The sequence below is a fragment of the Aquarana catesbeiana genome, linkage group LG03 (assembly GCF_042186555.1).
Source record: "Aquarana catesbeiana isolate 2022-GZ linkage group LG03, ASM4218655v1, whole genome shotgun sequence".
Lineage (NCBI taxonomy): Eukaryota > Metazoa > Chordata > Amphibia > Anura > Ranidae > Aquarana > Aquarana catesbeiana.
In genome coordinates this window covers 621,892,812-621,916,558 of record NC_133326.1, presented here as the reverse complement: position 1 = coordinate 621,916,558, position 23,747 = coordinate 621,892,812, and the positions used below count along the sequence as shown (strand labels likewise).

The window sequence follows — 23,747 nt, the reverse complement described above, 5'->3', positions numbered from 1 at the left end:
TGGTGGATTCCATTATCTTCAATACTGTGTATTGTGAAAGTGTATGGACTTATTTATTGCACTGCACCTTTTTCATTTTATATTCAACTCAATGCTGTCCCCTAAGTAAGCAGGATGACATGGAGAACAGGCTCCGTAGATGCAACCTCCGGTTTGTGGGTCTGTCTGAGAGGGCCGAAGGCTCAGACCCCCCCACATTCCTTGAGAACCTGCTTATCAAAGCCTTCAGCCTCCACCAATTTGTGGTGGAGCGCACTCATCGCCTGCCCTCCACCAACCGGAGCCCCCCCGCGCACCTTCATAGCCAAGCTCCTGAACTACCGTGACACCATCTTACGCCTCACCCGCGAGAGAGGCAATATCCCTTTTGGCAACATACATGTTGCAGTATTTCCAGACCTGTCTGCCAAAGTACAAAAAAAAAGGGCACAGTTCTCCGAGGCAAAACGGCAACTACGCACTCGCCACCTGGCGTATGCTATGCTGTTCCCAGTGCGACTCGCGTAATCCGGGATGGTAAGGCCCACTTATTTGAAGATCCCTTTGCGGTCCTGTCCTGGCTGGAACATCGTGACACGGCGATTCCTGATCCCACCTAACCCTTCTGTGGACGCCAATCTTGCTTCCCCCTGTGAACGAGTCCCCCTGGCCTAGACTCTACACAGAATGCTGAACGGTCATCCTTCTTGAAACGCGAGTTGGGTTCTTTCTTCCCCTCCTGTGCCTACTTTGATATGCTCAGATCAGCTCTGGAGCTGCTTATACCCCTTGCCCCCGCTCCCCCCAACCGGATCAACCTCCTGATGTCCTATTTTTACTTTCACCCCTTATTACCCCCCACCCAAATGACCCCAGCCGCTCTCGGACTACTGTCTGCACCCCCTTGAACTGCTGGACACTTTTCTACTTTGCACCGTTGTGCACTTTTCAGTTACTGATCGCCCCCCACCCCCACCCCCCGAGACCAGTGAGGTTGCACCTGGACACATGATATTTTTTTCTTTTTTTTACCTTTATTGTTCTGGCGCAAATCGCTGACTTTTCAATATATTTTCCCCTGGCCAAGCTGCTGCCCCCACAGCTGTGGTGGGCTGCTATTTGTTCACTCTGCCAAGCTGGTCCAGTGTAGGCAAAGTTTATGTGTTATGTATAGTGGTATATCTATGCTTGACTAGCCTTAAATTACAACTTATTCACTTCCATCAGCTGCTACATATTCAAGGTCAATTGCCCTTCTCTCCGGCTCCCTGTGTGACCAACGCTTGCGAGCTGCTGTGCCTCGCAGCCTGCTCACACAGATCTGCCATGTATGCCTCGGTTATGTTTTCACTAAAATGCATACTGTCCTGTATTGTGTCTGAGATGTTTACATGTGTTACTGGAGAGTGCTCCCTGCAGGTCAGACTGCGAATTTATATACCCCCAATAATGTCATGGCCTCCCTCAAATTAGTCACATGGAATGTGTGCGGGCTGAGAGCCAAACCTAAACGCGTGACTGTCCTTTCCCATTTCAAATCTCTGCGCGCGGACGTCTCTGTCCTTGTGGAAACTCACATCACAGGGCAGATGCAAATGGCGCTACAAAAAACCTGGGTCGGTTGGTTCTATCAAGCCCCCTACACTTCTAGCTCCCGTGGCGTCGCTGTACTGATTGCCAAGTCGGTTCAATTTCAGCTCCACCTTCTGCAGTCGGACCCGCAGGGCCAGTACCTGCTCCTCCACACCGCCATCGGTGACCTGGAGGTTCTCCTAATGGCATTCTATATTCCACCACCGTTTCAATTCGCTGCCTTACAGGAAGGGGTAACCTTTATGGCCCAGCACCCCACGGTGCCTACTGTCTGGATGGGGGACTTCAACATAACGGTTGAACCCACCTTCGATAGACTTCATTCCTCTGCCCAAATGCCACCCCAGCCCTTGCTCACCAGATTTGGGAGGTTCCTTTCAGAATTTGCCATGATAGATACTTGGAGACACAAGCACCTGACCACAGTCGCTTACTCCTGCTTCAGCCCCTCACAGTCTGCTATGTCCCGTATTGACATGAATATGATCTCCCCTACCCTGGTGCCAGACCTCCTTGATGTGGGTTTCGGCGTCAGGGTCCTCTCTGATCATTCACCCTACTGGATGACCCTGCGATTGCCCTCAGCTCCTTTGACCCACATGTGGAGACTGCACCAGTTTTGGTTCACCATCATGTAGGACTTGGAGGACTTCAGCTAGCTTAGACGAAACGCGTCGGGTCTCTTTGCTGCACCCAGCCACTTTTACCACGCCTGTTTTAAACTATCTTTGTTGGAATCGATTCTAATTTTTATATTTTTTACTGATTGTCGGATGATCTTGTTTGATCAAATAAACCCCAATTGATTTTTGGATTTACACCATGTGGAGGCTCCCTGTTTTTTCTTCTTTACATATCATAAATATGGCTTGCTTACATTGGTGACGGTGTTGATCGAATCAGCTACTCGGGCACACACTTGGTCCCTCATCCAAGGAGGAGGTTCGCCATCACTACAGACCACACTTATACTGTCATCCATCATATGACAGTTCAAGCTCGTTTGACTCACCGCCAACGGCCTGTGAGTCCACCGAAGTTGGTAAGAGTATTTCATCCTCTTTTTGTTTTGGATCTTCACTGAGAAGAATAGCACTACATCACCTGTTTTGCACCTTTGGGCTGGTCTAGCCATCTGCAGTATCTTTTGGACTGAATTAATACTACATGAATTATGAACTTGATTGGGAGATTGTGGGCACAGTTTTAAATTTGTGTTGTTAACTCCCCAATACTAGCACTATTTTTTACTTTTACAATTCTTTGTTTCACGTTTGAATTCACCTATCGTAGGAGATTGTGATATTTATATTTAAAATGATTTGTTCTACATGAATACACATTATTGAATCTTTCACATTTCACATAAGTGTTACACTTCCCTCCATGTGGGGAAATTTGAGTTTGTTATTTTCTTTGCACAGTGGTGAACTGTTTATTAACACATTTTTTTATAGGATTGGAACATAGTTCATATATATGGTTCATTAATAGCGCTACACTTTCTATACCAATTTACTCTGCACAATTTTGTCGAATTGTAGTGTTGGCTGCTTTTTAAGTTTCTGTGATTGGCGCGGTATTTTTCCTGATTATTTCTGATAATGTATTGCTTCGCTAACTATGAAGTGTGCACATACTGGGTGCGGACAAGTGGTACAATCCAATGGATGGGGAGGTGGAAGAAAGCATGGCCACAGGTCAACTGGCCACAGATTGATCGAAATTCAGATGGTTCAGCAGGAACAGACAAATTTCAATCTATGCGCGGCCAGGTCAGTTGACACCCACCAGATGTGACACCATCCCAAAAGCAGCAAGAGCCCTGGCTGTTTGTTTTTTATAGCAATGCCACTGACCCCCCCCCATGTTTTGGCACCTGGGGCAGAACGCCTCCCCCCCGCTCCCCCTTGGTATGCCCCTGCAAGGATCCGCCTCACATCCTTTCCTCACTCCTCCACAAAGAAGCCGAGCGCTGATATTCTGACACGGCGGTGGCGACGGGGAGCGCGGAGCCTGCTCAGTTTTCGCTCCATAAGACGCAAGGACATTTTCCCTCATTTTTTTGGGGGGAAAAAGTGTGTCTTATGATGCGAAAAATACGGTAGTATTTAGTTGCTATTTTGCTGTGGGTTTTAAGTAGCAAGGGCAAAAAGGCAGAGGTTCAAGTAGCAGAATATAAATTGCAAAATGGAAAGCCATTGTTGTTTCAGCAATCCCAGATATACAAAAAGTGCCACAAAATGTACACATACCAGGGTTACATGGGTACCCACAGCTGCACATCAGATTTTTTAATTAATCTCTGGGAAATATGCTTTGGAATTTACCCCTTGTCACAATTGGAGTATGTTCACATACCATGTAACAAAGTCACACCGATTCTCTTACAACACAAAAAAAGGTGCTGCTTTGTAAAATAGGCTAGCAAAATGTCAATATGGTCTGTATGACATCATCCTATAGAGCAATAACAATCACTGTCAAGTATACTCAAACACACGCATACACAAACTACTGTATATCCCTGTATTTATATTCAGTCCCTATACATGGCTACTCTTTAAAAAAAAAAAAAAAGAAAGTTTTTTCCTTCATAGAAAATTGCAATACCATAAAATACTCAGCCCCCTATGAATGGTCTTAGCTGTCTAAGAGGATAACCAAACCAACAATAAAAAGGAAAGTGAGGCAGTCAACTGCATAGTGAGAACAGTTGCTGGAATTTCTCTTTCCAGTAATTTTAGACTCTGGTTTCAGATTTAGATTTTACGGTTCCATCACTTGAATATCGTGGAATGTTATAACAACCCTACTCACTAAATATAGATAATTGCGATCAGCCTTTCTGCTCCATATACACAAGAAAATAATTAAATCTCTCCAAAGTGAGGGAAATACCTCTAGTTGTCACCAGGAAAAAAAAAAAAAACTCCAATTCGCAGACTTCTTTTTTTTTTTTCTAGTGACAACTCAACATTTTAGATTTTCCCCTTAATTTTTGTCCCTGTGACAATGTACACGAGGAGATATCAAGAGGAAGAGTCTTCCCAGCCAGGAGAAAAATAAATCTGTAAACTAGGTTTTTACTTCTCCTTTGCCCACTGTAATCAGATTATGGAATGTCACACATTCAGAAAAATTAATGCAGGACTGCTTATAAAAAGCTTAAGGTATCACAATTCAAAATGAGGTTAGTTTCAGCCTAATATACCTGATTAAATGTGTTCCGCTGGAAAATTTTACACTGCTGCATCTTTTTTTTTTTTTTTTTAACTTTAAATACAAATGGGTAAGTGAAAATAGTCAATATTAATTCAACAGTATAGAAAATTGTAAACTGTTCACAAACCGGCAGTTTCCCAAAAACACTTCAACCAAAAAAAAAAAAAAAAAAGAAGAAAAGAAGGAAGTGGTCAATAGCCTGACTCTCACCTGGATTAAAGGGAACCAGCAAATATACCATAACAAATACCGGTAAAGTTCCATTATTCCAGATGCCTTTTTCTGCAACAACCAAGTTTTAGGATATTCTGCTGCCCTTACAATGACGTGCTCTTCTCGGTCAGCTCCTACTGAATACCCCTTAAGTAAGGCTTTCTTGTCCTAGACCTTCTGTACACAGAAGTGGATGATTGATGCTCGGTTCTGCATCAAACTGTACTCCTCTTCATACTTGTTGAAAGAAAGCCCCCCCCCCCAGAGCTCATGTAGTTCAATATTCCTGCACCAGAGTACGTCCAGTAGCAAAGGGAGCCGCTTCTGCACCAAAATTGTTTAATTTGGTACAATCCTCTCATTCAAACTGTAATCTTACTCCTTATCCCAGTGGTTTCATGTCCACCATGGACAGTTTCATTGTATTCAGCGGGCTGTTCTATGTTGCTGCTTTTTAGAAGTTTCCACCCAGATGACTTTTCAGTCATTTGTCTTGACTGCCATTAGATCATCCACATTTGGATTTGTATTGATCCACTGCACAATATTTTTAATTCAATATTGGATAAATAATAATTTGATGCTTTCATAAGACAAAAAACTCCTCATTGGTCTTCTTTGCAACTCTGTTGTATGTACTATTATTTCATGTCTATATCAATGGGTGTCTTGAGTGAGAATTTCCAACTCCTTGTAAGTGTCCACCTTCTCCATTAGTATCAGAAGAGCCCAGGGATTCAGTTGTGGTCAAACTGAGAAGCTGTGGTACATTAGAGAAGCATGTGCAGAAAAAGCCAACAGAACTACTGGTGTCAATTTGCACATTGTTAGAGATTAGACAATCAATCTGAAGGCTCCCAATCAGCAGTTGTTCCAGTTTTAGGAGAATGTATTAGCATCTTTAGCTTGGTCAGATATTCATCTAGCAGCGACATCATCAGCTGAAGAATTTAGGGTTTGCTGGACTTTGTTCCATTCATCTACAGTAGAAGACCTAGGTCTACCACATCCATGCAAAATTGGAACATTACCTGTGCCAAGTGGTATTCTCTCCATTTGTCATCCATCAAAAAACTGATGACGCAGAGAGATATTCCTCACTTGATAATATACACGGTCTCCAGAATCATCAGCCACATTTAAGAGAGTTCCTAATATGTTAAAAGGAGAAGTTCACCTTTCTACAAAAATAAAATAAAAAAAAACTAAAAAATAAATGCACGTCTTTTTGCGGGAAAAAAAAAAACCACGAAAATCAAAGTGAAAAAATGATGCAACAGGCTAGTCCATTTTGCCGAAATTTCATTGCAGCAACTCAAAATGGTACTCAGTTTGTATGGCAACCGACGTGCTTGTATGCATGCCCGACAATGTCAGGGCATGCACCTAATGAGACGACGGATGGTGTCCTGGGGTATTTTCTCCCAGATCTGGACCAGGGCATCCCTGAGCTCCTGAACAGACTGAGGTGCAACCTGGCGGCATCAGATCAACTGAAACATAATGTCCCAGAGGTGTTTTATTGTATTTAGGTCAGGCGAGCATGGGGCCATTCAATGGTATCAATTCCTTCATCCTCCAGGAACTGGCTGCATACTCTGACAATGGTTCCAAGGATTTCATCCCAATACCGAATGGCAGTTAGGGTGCCATTGTCTAGCCTGTAGAGGTCTCTGCGTCCCTCCATGGATATGCCTCCTCAGACCATCACTGACCCACCACCAAACTGGTCATGCTGAACAATGTTACAGGCAGCATAACATTCTCCACGGCTTCTCCAGACCCTTTCACGCCGGTCACATGTGCTCGGGGTGAACCTGCTCTCATCTGTGAAAAGCACAGGTCAACAGTGGCAGACCTGCCAATTCTGGTGTTTAATGGCAAATGCCAATCGAGCTCCACAGTGCCGGGCAGTGAGCACTGGCCCACTAGAGGATGTCGGGCCCTCAGGCCACACCCTCGTGAAGATTGACCAAAGAATCAAACATTCACACCAGTGGCCTGCTGGAGGTCATTTTGAAGGGCTCTGCCAGTACTCATCCGGTTTCTTCTTGCACAAAGGAGCAGATACCAGTCCTGCTGAAGGGTTAAGGACCTTCTATGACCCTGTCCAGCTCTTCTAGAGTAACTGCCTGTCTCCTGGAATCTCCTCCATGCTCTTGAGACTGTGCTGGGAGACTCAGCAAACCTTATGGCAATTGCACATATTAATATGCCATCCTGGGGGAGGTTGACTGCCTGTGCAACCTCTATAGGGTTCAGGTATCGCCTCATGCTACCAGTAGTGACACTGACCCTAGCCAAATGCAAAACTAGTGAGAAACAGTTGAAAAAGACTAGTAGGGAAGAAAAAAATGTCAGTGGCCTCTACCTGTAAAACCATTCCTGTTTTGGAGGCAATCTCATTGTCCATTTAGTGCAACTGTTGTTAATTTCATTAACACCAAAGCAGCTGAAACTGATTAACAACCCCCTCTGCTACTTAACTGACCAGATCTACAGCATATCCCAGGAGTTTAATTGACTTGATGCTATACTCTGTTTAAAAAAATTGGTTCCTTTAATTTTTTTGAGCAGTGTATTTTAATTACTTCAAATAAAATTATTTAGGAGTCTCTCCATTATCGCAATAGAAAGTTACTAACACACTTGGTGTTTTTTGGGATTACAACTCCAGACACCAATGTAATATGGTTCTTTGTGCACACAACTTATAAAATTATGACCCATGTACAGTATACTTCTATGGGAGAACAGGTGGCTTTTTTGGGTAAGCTACCTGGGGCTACTTTCAAATGTTTTAGAATAGAGATTTTTTTTCTCATTGATTGTGATACCTTAACATTTTTCTGCATAAGCAATCCTGTACTGGCAAAAAAAAAAAAAAAAACAACAGAAGCTTTACGCTCTCACCACTCTATCCAAACTATATATACAAAATTACTTTAATCAAGCTGAACATAAGCAGGAACAGTGAAACACAACCATAGTGTTGTACTGTTCAGCAAGAGGCAGTGACCACACATGTAATGAGACAATATGGTTGCCCCCATGGACAATATAACAACTAATATGGAGAACCAGGTTGTTAAAACCCAAGCACTCACTGATACTAGTATTTATATTACACTGATTAAATCCACATTTTAATCTTAAAATAAAAATAACTGCTACACAAATCCATTTTCCCTTTGAACATTTTCTTCCAGCTAAACACATTCCAATGTAGAAACTACCCAGAAGAAACCATAAAAAGAAACCTACTATAATTAAATATATTTATAGTAAAAAAAAAAAAATTTAAAAAAGGATTTTTTTCTAAACTTGTCGACCTTCGTTTTCCAATTTTATTATTTTTTTTTCTCCATGTCCGCAATAATCGGACAGACATTCTTATTCAAAACTGGGAGGAGGGAAAACCTGTACTTCAATTTTATGGCCACATTTTAGACAATAGCTACACCTTCAGATTTTTTTGTTTTTTGTAACAATTTTTGGACATTTAAATAATATTTAGATGATGGTATTCAGCTACAGAAGGGAATTTGACTGTTTAAAAGTCTTTTAAATGCTTTTAAAACCAACACAGCTTGGTTATTCTTAAACTACAATTCAGTCCAATTCTAGCACCATATAATCCTGTCCTGGGATCTACTGTCACCGGACATTGCACATAATCCTAGCACTGAGTGATCTACTGAGTGATTCTGGTCTAAACCCAGCCATACATGGATTGAAATTCGGCCAGTTCAGCAGGGACCGTTCAAATTATGATCCATGTGTGGCCACTCCCACTCAACAGAAGTCCTTCTAACGATCAACTTTGGTGGAAATTATTTTTCGATCAGCAGCTGCAGCCGCTGATCAGTTTATTCTGACAGAGGAGAATCCCACAGTCAGCATACAATGTCTCAGTGGAGAGGGCTCCTCTATCCACCTCAACTGTGTGGCTGGAGGAATCCGTTCTATGATCAGCCTAGAAGCACACATGCCATTCTCGTAGCACTATGTGATTTTGTCCACATAAGGCTATAATCCTATCACTAGACTTTGATAATCCATATCAGATGACCTTGTGATAATCTACAGTAAACTGATCACTAAACAGCAGATATATTCCAAGCACTGAGCGATCCATCCTTCATAATCTACAATCACTTAATATTACGAATAATCCCATCATTGTCAGATCACGTCCTGGTCGGATACAGCGAGGAGTTCCCTGGGGCCCAGGTATAATTTACCACTGTCCCAATAAATATGTTCTACACAACTGCCAAGTATTTATAGGTTGTCCTACATACCCAAACTAGGCATGAAAGACTCACTGGAAATGTCAATCTATAGCATGGTCCTCCTAATAGAATATTCCCTTCAAGTGTAACACAGAACTGGAAACAGCCAAACCTGTTAAAGGTAAAAGTTGCCCCTAATAAATACATTATCTGCTCCTGAGAAAGTGAAGACCACCTCTTCATCATAGGAGGGCATCTCAGTACACTGTGGCAGTGAAAGTCTATTTGCACGGAATGTCTCAGCTATACATCCAGGCTGTACCCTGCGGTGCTCAGCTTCCTCTCCTGAGCTCCGGACACTCGTCCCTTGGTCCGATATGGCTGCTGACATTCCTTGTCTGTCAGTGGGGGGTAATACTGCCTGTAGCACAGGTAGGCAAAGAAGAGTCCAATGAAAGCTCCAACCACAACATCTAAAATTAACGACAATAGGCAGTCAGAATATATTACAAAAAATAGTCCTAAATAGTCATATGTTCTATTCGATTGTACAATTTAACAAACTGCATAATATATGAAACCTCCCTGTAGAGACAATGCTGTTTATAGTGGCCTGTGTCCAGAGCACACAGGGACATGAAACCTGATCATTTAAAAAAAGTAAAAGATCCAACCTATTGCCCCATTTCGCCAACCTGTCATACCATGGGGTTCACCAATTGGCCATTAAGTACTGTGAGTGGCTGGGCTACTACGAGCATCTGGAGGGATCTGTAGTATACTCAGATGTTATGGAGGGCAAAGGGGGGATTTTCTACAATTATAACATGAAGTGCCAATTTTAAATACCTATAGCAAAAAACTAAAAGGCAACCTTAAAGTGGAACTTTAGTCAGAAAATTAAGTCCTGCTAGATCACTTCAGGATGGTCCTTTTTGCAGGTATAGCTATGTACAACATTAAAAATAAGTGCCTATACCGTTTATAATCCAGTAATACTCTGTCTCACCCTGCTCTGCACATGCTCAGTTGCTCTCCATTTTTAGGCACTGCTGAGTTTGTAGAGGTCGATCTGCTGACAGCCTTAAAGCTGAATTAAACCCTCCTACAGTCAAGGAAGCTGCTTCTGTTTGATCTGCAACTGCGATGATGTTGTATATGTGATCAGTTATGACACCAGCCATTTGATGGTTTAATAGTTTGGTTGAGGACACAAGCCAATGTGACAGTTACCAATTCCAGGAATGTAACTTTTTTGAAATCGTTAAATCAATGGGTTTAGTTCCACTTTCTGATTGACTGCTGTTCAGGGGCTCTGAGCTTCAGGAAAATAGCAGCCCCTGGAAAGTAAAAACAGGAGTAATGCTGGAAGCAATTTACAGCACACACCAATGTTGGTAGCATAATTATTAATGTGGAATGTGTTCCTTGCTAAAAAACTATTTTTATCAAGTTGTTACAGGTAAAGTTCTGTTTTAACACGTTAGTCACATTAACTTCAGAATTTTAAAGACAATAAGCCTAGGTTCACATTGGTGCGATTTCATGTCAAGTCACATGCCAAATTGGAGGCTATTGCCAGTAACGGCACTGTCCGAATCGGTGCCGCACTGTCCCAATTCCCAAAAGTAGTTTCTGTACTACTTTTGGCGACTTCGGGGTGCAATTTGTATAGACGTCTGTGCAGAAACCCACACAGATGTCTCTGAAATCGCCCCCGAAGTTGGACTGACATACGGGTATGAAATCATGCGAGTTCGGCTTTCTAACCTGTCAGTGTGAACCTAGGCTGAAGGAGACACTTCCAGCGCAGTTTAACACAATGGAAGTGATTGTTTTCGTTACTCTATGTGGGATTTCATGTGTTTGTAGACCTCTGAAATGAAATGGTGAATAATGAACAAAGCATTTCCCTCAATCCAAAGCACCTAGTGTGGTTCCCATCTTCTCTTTCCTCCTGCTGTCTGCACAAATTACTTCTGACAGGTTCTGCTAACACCACAGAATCCCAGGGGACACCCTCCAGAATCCCAGGGGACACCCAACCCACCCCCAGCACACAGAGGGGGAATAACAGCCTGAGCTGTGCAGGTTTCCTTATCAGACTGTGTAGGGGAGGGTGTGTCCATTCCTTCCCCTCAGGTCTCAGATTACACTAAACACTTTGCTGTGCGGTGTGTGACATTAGATCCCCGCCCCCTGCCTTCTGGAGCTCAGAAATGCTGTGGAAAATGTGTGATTTAATAGGCTGTAGTGGAGAAAGGGCTACAGATGAACAAGTACAACTTATGCAGGAGGATTTGTTTAACTGCTGTGCATCATCTAAGGCCAGTCACTTCAGTGGGTATATAGTATGTAAGAGTTTACAATTTTTTTTACAAGTATACTTGTCAAAACTTGGACAGGCTCCAACACTGCAATGCAGGTATCCAGGTGATCAGTGCATTTACTTTTACAGCTATCAGTCCTGGATTCAAGGGATGCTCCACACGTTTTAACAACTGTTTGAACCAGTCCATTTTTTTTTTCTATGGCGGATATATCTTTTCTGCCATGTAGTCCTTTTTCTTGTATTATGGTATACTAATGACATGGTCTTTCTACAGATATCCTATAAAATATGTTTGTCTCCTGAAGAAGTGAACGTTGCTTCACAAAACGCATCAAGTTTTAGGATTTGAACAATTTCTTCATGTACACCTGTTACAACTTTATATCCTTTTTTAAAGTATTCTGTGTAATTTTAATATGATATTAATCACCTTTTTAGAATGTGCTGACCTATTTTTGTTTGGTGCAATTCTTGTAAAAGTCCCCTGGGCAATGTCAATGTATGAGCGGATTCGAGGATAGTTTACTCTGGTAGTATTATTAGCTTGCCCTATTCCCTCCCGTATGTTCCCAATGGCCAACTTGAGGAAAGGTATGGGACCGGGGGTCAACGCTACCATAGGTATGGAACCTTACAGATTACAGCAGTCCGGGATTTGGATTCCTGGGCTGCAGAAGAGAGCAAGTAAAAGAGTAGACAATACTCGGTACCTGCACGACAAATTATTTTCAAATCTCGATTTCTGCGGTAAAATCTTCCCTGCTGTTCTTCCTCATTGGTCATGGAGGATACCATCACAATAAAAAAGGACCAGCATGAAGCTATGAAAAGCAGGACATGTGGGTCAAGCTTTTCACTTTTTTTTTTCTTGAAGATAACTTCTCTATTTTTCACCATAAGCCCAGCCTGACTTTTACCAGATTATCGACACCTAACCCCTGCTGAATCCAGTGTACTTACCCTGCCAGTGGTGTTTGTAGTCACATGTGCGGGATAACGCAATAGCGATAGCACACAGCAGCGGGAACAAGAAGGTGCACAGTCGCCAGGAATGTCCACGACCAGTGGAGGAAAAACTTCCCAGCTTCCCGGCAATATAAAGAGCTGTGAAGCCCAGCCCAGCAAATGCAACTAATTACGAGGGAAAAAGAAACAGAACATAAGCATAAGGAAAAAAAAAAAAAAAAGGGACACCAATACCAGTACATGTGCAAAATTTCTAATTAATAAATCTCAATACAGTGATTCGTGACCTCGACAAGGGTGCTTGCATCTATAAACATTTCCTCCCCCCCTCCCCCACCATTTGAAAACAAACAATACCAACAATTTTGTAACTGCTGAAAAAGGGACCATTTAAAAAACAAGATGTCTGCCTAAGACTACCCCGCTGACAACACCGCCATGCGATTTTACTGCAGGACCAAACAGCATTGTCACTATAATGCCACATACACACGGTCGGACTTTCCGGCAGGAAAAGTCCAACAGAATCTTTTCAGCGGACATTACGATTGTGTGTAGGCCTCATCTGACTTTTTTTTTTTTCTAAAATTCTGACGGACCTAGAAATAGAACATGTTTCAAATCTTTCCGACGGAATCAGTTCCTATCTGGAAAACCGCTCGTCTGTATGCTGTTCCGACGGACCAAAAACGACGCATGCTCTGAAGCAAGTACGAGACGGAAGCTATTGGCTACTGGCTATTGAACTTCCTTTTTCTAGTCCCGTCTTAAGTGTTGTAAATCACCGCGTTCTAGACAGTCGGACTCTGGTGTGATCGTGTGTACGCAAGACAGTTTCAGCGGAACTCCTTCAGAACTCCATCAGAAAAACCTTCAGAGTTCATTCCGACGGAAAAATCGGTCATTTGTATGCAGCATTACAGGAAGTAGAGAACTTCAGGCTGTACTGGCAGTAACAACAGGTAATAAAACTATATTATGGGGGAGAATAAATTGCATTACTGAGTTAAAGTTCTACCCCAACATTTCATATTACTGATATGTGCCTGCTGTACCATGTAATTGTGTTAAAAATTATCCTGTTCTCTTTGCATTGCTTCCTTTGTGTGAAATTTCTGGTGATCCTGCCCGTCCCTTTGCTTTTCTACTGCAGACTGACATGGAAGCACAACCATCCCTTGGAGCAAAGCCTGCCTGTCCTCCTATGACCAAGACTTGTGCGGACATGCTATCCCTGTACACTGGACAGATCAGTGTACTGCTGTTTCTCTGCCCCCTGCTGACTCACTCCTTGCTGTCTCAACCCCTTATGGAGGACTCGGAGAGAGGAGAATATATATATATATATATATATATATATATATATATATATATATATATATATATATATATATATATATATATATACACACACACACACTTACATTCATACATACATACATTCATATATATATATATATATATATATATATATATATATATATATATATATATATATATATATATATATATATATATATGAATTCTAGGATCAGAGCTGGTCCTGGATTACACAAAAATGTGGTCCGGGCTGCTCATTCCATGTCAACCATTGACTGGAGGAAGAGTAGTGTACCCTGAAAACTGGACATATGCTCCAATAACTTGTGGCCTTACATTGAAGAGATCCAGAGTTCAGTTATTGGTCATTAAATAAATAAGAAAAGTTTAAGCTGAAAATAAATGCTTTAATTTTGCTCACATGAGGAGTGGCCACTGGGAAAGCTCTTTCTCCCTTCAGTCACCACTTCCGGATCACCCGTACATTCCAGTCCTGGTGATTCTCGCCCATCTGGAAAACAGCGGTGCAGAAAGTCGGGACGTGGCCTAAAGATATAAAAAGGAGATCATCATCATAACATGAATGCACAAAATCTCAAGTCCCAACGCCAATGGTAAATGCAGAATGCAATCTTAAGCTGGCCATACATTATACAATTTTCTTGTTCAATTTCCTTTAGATTTACCTTCAACTATGTAGTGTAAGGGTCTGCCTGATTGCATACAAAATTTAAATTGTTTAGATTTGGCCTCATATTATATGGTTTTGGTTAATCTAAAAGAAAAATTGTACAAGAAGATTGTATAATGTATGGCCATCCTTAACCACATGATTACTGGGCACTTAAACCCCCCTCCTGCCCAGACCAATTTTCAGCTTTCAGCGCTGACGCACTTTGAATGACAATTGCGCGGTCATACAACACTGTACCCAAATTAAATTTTTATCATTTTTTCACACAAATAGAGCTTTCTTTTGGTGGTATTTAATCACAGCTGGGGTTTTTATTTTTTGCTAAACAACAACAAAAAAAAAAAAATCAGGTTTCATAGTTTGTTATAAAATTTTGCAAACAGGTCATTTTTCTCCTTCATTGATATGTGCTGATGGGGCGGCACTGGTGGGCACTGATAGGCACAGATAAGGCGGCAGTGTGGCCACTGATAAGATGGCACTGATGGGCCCTGATGGGTGGCACTGGTAAATGGCACAGATGGGCACGTGTAGGTTACACTGATGGGCACTGGTAGGTGACACTGATGGGCAGCACTGTTGATGAGGCACTGATTGGCGACACTGGTAGGTGGCACTGTGGGTACTGTTGTGCACTGGTAGGTGGCACAGACGAGCTGTCGGGAACTCTCCTTGATCGGGACCGATGTCCCTCTGAGAGCCGCCGGTGATCGGCTTTAAATAGCGAATTACCGACTCTGTTTACATCACATGATCAGCTGTCATTTGCTAACAGCTGATCATGTGGTAAGGGGTCGGGATCTCAGACTCGCTGATCACAGAGCGCGCCACGCACAGGCCGTCTATCGACGTACTACTGGCAAAGTAGGTCTGCGATGTAGCCGTCATTCGGCTACAGCGCGGATCTGAAGTTAAGTTAATCACACACACTGTAACCATACAGCATTTCATATCTACAGGGGCAGGCACATACATGCGGACCTGGCAGTCCTCAAGGGAAAATAATTCCCAAATAGTGTCCCCTCCCCCACAAGACAGGCTGTGCGTATATATATATATATATATATATATATATATATATATATATATATATATATATATATATATATATATATATATATATATATATTTATTGGCTATTGGCGGAACACGTGAGAAGACACCCGCCGGTCACAACCGTGATTTCTCTCACTTTTTGCCCGAAAGACAGAAGTGAAGCAACATTTTTCCAACACATACAGAGAATGCTAATCACATTTTTTTTTCCATACCGATAATCACTAATGGGAACAATTTTAAATCTGTATATTAGATACTATAAGGCCTCGCTCACACTTCCCACAGTGTACACCCATGTTTCCCTGCACAGGGAGGACACACAAGTGTTCTGGGGCTATTCTCTAAATTTTTTCAAAAGCAAACCAGTGCAATGCTTCCAAAAAATAAATTGTTTCCAGTATAAAAATACCTCCAATTGTGCAGTGATTTCAAACATTTCTAGGAGAAAAAAAAAAAAAAAAAGTCTTACCTTCCCACTATGAGTTTTATTGTATTAGTGAACACACCATTAAGAGCTAAAGCAAGACTGGCAGCTGTAAAAACAAAATAAAGAGTTTTAATTATAAAGTACAGGCAGTCCCCGGGTTACAAACAAGATCTGTAGGATTGTACTTAAGTTGAATTTGTATGCAAGTTGGAACAGGTACATTTTTTTAGCCGCTTCCTGACCGCTGATGTACTTTGGTAGAATGGCACGGGCGCGCGCAAAAGGGTGTACCCGTACGCCCCTTCGCAATCCCGGGTTTGGCCCGCGATCACAACGAGGAGAGGCAGAACGGGGAAAGGCCTACGTAAACAAGGCATTTCCCTGTTCTGCCTAGTGACATGACAGGGATATACTGCTGCTCCCTATCATCGGAAGCAGTGATCTCTGTCATGTCCTAGGTAGCTCATTCCCCCCACAGTTAGAACACACTGAGGGAACACAGTTAACCCCTTGAACGCCCCCAAGTGTTTAACCTGTGGCCCTCAAGCTGTTGTGAAACTGCAAGTCCCATCATGCTTCTGCCTTTGGGAATCATGCTTGCAACAGTCAGCCTTGTAATACTTTATGGGACTTGTAGTTTCGCAACAGCTGGAGGGCCAAAAGGTTGAGCACCCATGGTTTAACCCCTTCCCTGCTAGTGACATTTACACAGTAATCAGTGGCTATTTTTTAGCTCTGATCGCTGTATAAATGTCAATGGTCCCAAAATAGTTTCAAAAGTGTCCGATCTGTCCACTGCAATGTAGCAGTCCTGATTAAAAAAAAAAAATCACCGCCATTACTAATAAAAAAGAAAAAAAATAATAAAAATGCCATAAATCTATCCCCTATAACTTTTGCGCAAACCAATCAATATACACTTATTGCGATTTTTTTTTTACCAAAAATATGTAGAATACATATCGGCCTAAACTGAGAAAGAAATTTGGGGATATTTATTATAGCAAAAGGTAAAAAACATTGCTTTTTTTTCAAACGTACTGCATTTTTTTCTGTTTATAGTGCAAAAAATAAAAACCGCAAAAGGTGATTAAATTCCACCAAAAGAAAGCTCTATTTGTGGGAAAAAAAAAAGGACTATAATTTTGTTTGGGTACAACGTCGCACGCCCGCGCAATTGTCAGGTAAAGCAAAAAATGCTTTGGTCATTAAGGGGGTAAAATCTTCTGGGGCTGAAGTGGTTAAGTGCGGGTTCCCTGCTTCTTCAGGAGAGCAAAATAGGAGAATAGGATGGATAGAAATTATATATATATACATATATATATATAAAAAATTATATAATATTAGTTATTCTATCTCAAGTGCCTATAAACACCCATAGAATAGATGGGATATCTACCTTTGTCTTCAACATGTGTCATCTATATATTTACACATTTTGTTATTTTTCTCAGTGTTTAGTCTTCCTGTTCTCCTATTTTGCTCTCCTGAAGAAGTGGGGAACCTGCGAAACATGTTGAGAATTTGTTCTTTAACGTTCATATGGTGACTGGAGACATTTACCATTCTTAGTGAGACTCCAATATAGGTGGTAGGACCACTTAGAGTGGAACAAATATGCAACACCCAGTGTTTTAAAATTAATGTTGATTCTATGTAAAATAAACTTGATTGATTTTAACAATATTGTTGTAATGTCGTGTGCAAGTTAGATGCATGTAACTCAGGGACTGCCTGTACATGCCAGTCAAAATGAAGTTCATGACATAGGTTAAGTACAATTATTAAAAGGGGTTGTAAACTCCCGTGTTTTTTTCACCTTAATGCATCCTGTGCATTAAGGTGAAAAAACTTCTGTCAGTCACTGCCCCCCGGATTACTCACCTGAGCCCTTCAATTCCTCGGCGGAGACACGCTGTACCTCTCTGCCCAGGGTTCTCGGCTCTTAAATGGATAGATTGATAGCAGTACAGCCATTGGCTCCCGCTGCTGTCAATCGAATCCAATGACGCGGGCCCTGGGGGGCGGGGCCGAGTCCTGCATTCTACATCTATGGATGCAAATGCTGGACACGGGAGCCCGCCGGCAAGGCAACTCCTCGGGAGAGTGCTTCTCCTAGGGGGTTATACGACGTGGGGAGGAGCCAATATCGCCGCCGGGGGACCCCAGAAGACGAGGATCGGGGCCACTCTGTGCAAAACGAACTGCACAGTGAAGGCAAGTATGACATGTTTGTTATTTAAAAAAAAAAAAAAAAAAAACCCAAACACAAGCCTTTACAATCACTTTAAGCACAAGTAAAATTATTTAAAAAGATAAATAAATAAAAAAATATTTCAAAAAGCACCCCACACACGTAGATCAAGTACACATACACTGTATTGCCTTTACACACACATGAACTTTTTTTTTTAACCAGAAAAACCAAGTTTATTGAGATGCAAACAAGGTATACATATATACATTTGTCAGAATCATAGTAAGTATTGAGACGTTTCAGAAAGCAAATTTCCATCACTATGAAACAAACATTTTCCTTTTATACAGAGTGGAGTACACAAAGAGTGTGGCACAAATTGACTTGGGATACAATTCTAAGTTTCCTACACAGCTTGGAGCGGGATCATTAAGTGCAAGTCTCCCCATCCTCCAGCCATCTAACCCAGACACTAGAAAATTTCTGCGGGCGACCTCTGTGAATGTATATCATTTTCCTATATGGAAGGGTGTTATTAATTTCCCTTTTCCACCCCTGCAGCGTCGGGGGTAGAGCCTGCATCCAAACTTTGCCAATAACTTTTCTAGCTAAGAATAGGGTTTAACACACACATAAACTTTAATGGAATTCCAGTCTTAGTCCGTGGGGTTCAATATTGAGTTGGCCCACCCTTTGCAGCTATAACAGCTTCAACTGTGAGGTCAGGCACTGATGTTGGATGAGAAGGCCTGGCTTACAGTCTCCGCTCTAATTCATCCCAAAGGTGTTCTATCAGGTTGAGGTCAGGACTCTGTGCAGGCCAGTCAATTTCCTCCACCCCAAACTGGCTCATCCATGTCTTTATGGACCTTGTTTGTGCACTGGTGCGCAGTCATGTTGGAACAGGAAGGGGTCACCCCCAAACTGTTCCCACAAAGTTGGGAGCATAAAAATTGTCCAAAATGTCTTGGTATGCTGACACCTTAAGAGTTCCCTTCACTGGAACTAAGGGGCCAAACCCAACCCCTGAAAAACAACCCCACACCATAATCCCCCCCCCCCCCACCACCACCACCACCAAATGATTTGGACCAGTGCACAAAGCAAGGTCTATAAAAGACATGGATAAGAGAGTTTGGAGTGGAGGACTGGCCTGCACAGAATCCTGACCTCAACCCGATAGAACACCTTTGGGATGAGTTAGAGTGCAGACTGTGAGCCAGGCCTTCTCGTCCACATCAGTGCCTGACCTCACAAATGCGCTTTTGGAAGAATGGTCAAACATTCCCATAGACACACTCCTAAACCTTGTGGACAGCTTTCCCAGAAGAGTTGAAGCGGTTATAGCTGCAAAGAGTGGGCCAACCCAATATTTAAAACTACAGACTAAGACTGGGATGCCGTTAAAGTTCCTGTGTGTGTTAAACCCTATTCTTAGCTAGGAAAGTTATCGCCAAAGTTTGGATGCAGGCAAAGGGTGGACCAACGTCATTAAAGTGGTTGTAAAAATAACTAACACCTGCAAGACAAAAGCATAATGAGCTAGTATGCATAGCATACTAGCTCATTATGTAATACTCACCTGAGATCGAAGCCTTCGCTGTGGTGCCCGTATACAGCACCGGCCAGCGACATCACTCCCGGGGTCTACTTCCGGGTATTGCGGCTCCGCTCTGTGATTGGCCGGAGCCGCGAGGAGCCGCTGGTAACAGCACACTCACTGAAGCAAACGGCACGTGCAAGCCATTGCTTTAGTGCGCATGTGCCGATGACGTCGGCACATGCAAATACAGGGGATATCTCCTAAACCATGCAGGAAGTGAGAGGAGGAAATCTACTCCTAGGAAGGGATTGCTGCCACCCGATCAGTGTTGCCGGCTGTAGCCCGCAGTGCTGATAAATGTATTCTGATGGTGGGAAAGTGTCCCAAATGTTAGAATACAAAGGCTCAGCAGGGAGGATTTTCCCCATTCACCTCAAATGGTAGAACCAAAAATATTTTATGGGTGATGTATGGGATGCTTTAATCCACAGCCCATCATTACCAACACCAGTCACATTCTCATTACATGAGCAGTATAACCCACATGCAAAAGCACACTTGAACTTGAATTCATGTGCAATCAGCTCAGAGAGGAAATTGCTCAGCTTTCTGTGGTTGTTTCAGAAGAACTGCCATCAGTACAAATATTACCAAGTATAGCTTCCCGTGCGTCCGCGCGATCTGCTCGGCGACAAAGGCGGGCCAAAACCACAACCGAGATGGGAGCCAAGAAAGAAATCAGCTAGAAAACACAAGAAGAAGCGATAAAGGATACAGTTGTGGTGCATCTGTACACAATTATGACAATTTGAATGGAAGGTCTGTGTGCAACTTTCCTGTGTTTCAAAATGTGAATTCTGATACCAAACAGGAATTTTAATAAAAGACAGACACAGACACTAGAGTTTTCCCTCCCATCCCCATTTTAAAGCTGAAATCCAGGCAGATTAAAAAAACGACAAGCATGGATGCAGTTCTGCATTTAATAACACTAGAGATGTATTTTTGGACACCAGCAGTACGTGTATCTGAATTAGACTTAAGATCAGCATATCAAAGTCCTAATTGAGCAGGGCTTAGCATGGGAGAGGAAAAAGCAGCACAAGAGCCAATCAGGTCTAGTGCTGATAAAAGAGCATGCAGATAGGAGGAGAAAGAGTGGCAAAGAGATGAACTCCTCACTTCACTTGCCATTTACAAGCTGGGGGCACGAACATGACAGCCTGGGGACATCAGGTGGCAGAAATTCTGTGCTGGGGGACATAATCTGGTGGAAGAAGAGTTTTTAAAAAAAATTTTTTTAAAAGGATAGGTTTACCTTCGGGAACATGTTATGTGCTCAACCTGTAAGATGTTCCTGCTGCTGCAGACGCTTGGCGGTCTGCTGCCCTCTGCATGACAGCAGTATGGGGGAAGTTTCCCGTACCAGCTGTCACTTTTGAAAAGAGCCGCATTCCACCAACGATCACTTGTACAAAGCTTTCCAGGCCCCTACAAAATAAATAATGAAAAAAAAATATTATATATACAGTGGGGACGGAAAGTATTCAGACCCCCTTAAATTTTTCACTCTTTGTTATATTGCAGCCATTTGCTAAAATCAAGTTCATTTTTTTCCTCATTAATGTACACACAGCACCCCATATTGATAGAAAAACACAGAATTGTTGACATTTTTTCAGATTTATTAAAAAAGAAAAACTGAAATATCACATGGTCCTAAGTATTCAGACCCTTTGCTGTGACACTCATATATTTAACTCAGGTGCTGTCCATTTCTTCTGATCATCCTTGAGATGGTTCTACACCTTCATTTGAGTCCAGCTGTGTTTGGTTATACTGATTGGACTTGATTAGGAAAGCCACACACCTGTCTATATAAGACCTTACAGCTCACAGTGCATGTCAGAGCAAAAGAGAATCATGAGGTCAAAGGAACTGCCTGAAGAGCTCAGAGACAGAATTGTGGCAAAGCACAGATCTGGCCAAGGTTACGAAAACATTTCTGTTGCACTTAAGGTTCCTAAGAGCACAGTGGCCTCCATAATCCTTAAATGGAAGATGTTTGGGACGACCAGAACCCTTCCTAGAGCTGGTCATCCGGCCAAACTGAGCTATCGGGAGAGAAGAGCCTTGGTGAGAGAGGTAAAGAAGAACCCAAAGATCACTGTGGCTGAGCTCCAGAGATGCAGTCAGGAGATGGGAGAAAGTTGTAGAGAGTCAACCATCACTGCACCCCTCCACCAGTCGGGGATTTATGGCAGAGTGGCCCGACGAAAGCCTCTCCTCAGTGCAAGACACATGAAAGCCCGCATGGAGTTTGCTAAAAAACACCTGAAGGACTCCAAGATGGTGAGAAATAAGATTCTCTGGACTGATGAGACCAAGATAGAACTTTTTGGCCTTAATTTTAAGCGGTATGTGTGGAGAAAAACAGGCACTGCTCATCACCTGTCCAATACAGTCCCAACAGTGAAGCATGGTGGTGGCAGCATCATGCTGTGGGGGTGTTTTTCAGCCGCAGGGACAGGACGACTGGTTGCAATCGAGGGAAAGATGAATGCGGCCAAGTACAGGGATATCCTGGACGAAAACCTTCTTCAGAGTGCTCAGGACCTCAGACTGGGCCGAAGGTTTACCTTCCAACAAGACAATGACCCTAAGCACATAGCTAAAATAATGAAGGAGTGGCTTCACAACAACTCTGTGACTGTTCTTGAATGGCCCAGCCAGAGCCCTGACTTAAACCCAATTGAGCATCTCTGGAGAGACCTAAAAATGGCTGTCCACCAACGTTTACCATCCAACCTGACAGAACTGGAGATGATCTGCAAAGGAGGAATGGCAGAGGATCCCCAAATCCAGGTGTGAAAAACTTGTTGCATCTTTCCCAAAAAGACTCATGGCTGTATTAGATCAAAAGGGTGCTTCTACTAAATACTGAGCAAAGGGTCTGAATACTTAGGACCATGTGATATTTCAGTTTTTCTTTTTTAATAAATCTGCAAAAAAGTCAACAATTCTGTGTTTTTCTGTCAATATGGGGTGCTGTGTGTACATTAATGAGGAAAAAATGAACTTAAATGATTTTAGCAAATGGCTGCAATATAACAAAGAGTGAAAAATTTAAGGGGGTCTGAATACTTTCCGTCCCCACTGTATATATAATATTTTTTTTTTATTATTTATTTTGTAGGGGCCTGGAAAGCGTTGTACAAGTGATCGGAGGCCAAGTGATCTTGGTGAAATGCAATGCTCCCTATTGGCCAATCTACAATTTTTTATAATATATATATATATATATATATTTACACAAAAACAAAAGATGTAAAGCAAACATGTAAAAATGTGACAGTCGCATGGAAATGGAAGCCTCCTGACGACGGCCCTCTGATGGGCTGAAACGCATCAAGGCTTGGTCGCTTCATCGTGACCCACGTATGCCCACACAACTTCTGGGTACTGAGCTGAACCGCAAGCAGCCGAATTCAGCATATCGTGGGCCGAGTTACCCGTTACTAACAAACACATGCTGTACACACAGGGTGCCAGGGCATTAGGCACCACTACATGTGAGTGAAATTTTATTTGTTGTATATTTAATAAAATCAATGCGTTTTTATGTGACGAGGTTCTTCTCTTGTTATTTCCCTCTATTTATCTAAGGATTTATCCAGTGTATGAGCTGCCAGCAAAAGATCTTACTCAGGGGTCTCCCCACCAGCCCAAGTGATCATACTAGAGATAGTTGGTCAACACCTAGGGGCGAGTGCACATCCATGTGGGGCACCTGATCCGTTTACCTTGTTCTCAGAGCACTGGTTGTCTTATTTTGAGCACGAGCACTTATGAACACAAACCAATTTGGGACTTTAAAGGACTTATGTTTTTAGGGATTATTATTGCCATCACCTATCGCGGTGACATATATATTTATTTATATTGTATTTTGCTATTTAGCAAA

At 42.3% G+C, this 23,747-nt stretch overlaps 1 protein-coding gene across 1 annotated transcript in view; it reads right to left on the bottom strand.

Moving 5' to 3' along the window:
• Window positions 1-63: 63 nt before the first annotated feature.
• Window positions 64-23,747, bottom strand: part of PLPP5 (phospholipid phosphatase 5) — a 45,766-nt gene continuing 22,082 nt past the window's right edge. Inside the window, exons 4-8 of the mRNA XM_073622344.1 lie at window positions 20,435-20,525; window positions 16,086-16,149; window positions 14,285-14,409; window positions 12,538-12,708; window positions 64-9,718 (exon numbers count right to left, since the gene is read on the bottom strand). Of these exons, the coding sequence (XP_073478445.1) occupies window positions 9,549-9,718; window positions 12,538-12,708; window positions 14,285-14,409; window positions 16,086-16,149; window positions 20,435-20,525 (621 nt within the window). The 3' untranslated portion in view covers window positions 64-9,548. The remainder of the gene's footprint in view (window positions 9,719-12,537; window positions 12,709-14,284; window positions 14,410-16,085; window positions 16,150-20,434; window positions 20,526-23,747) is intronic.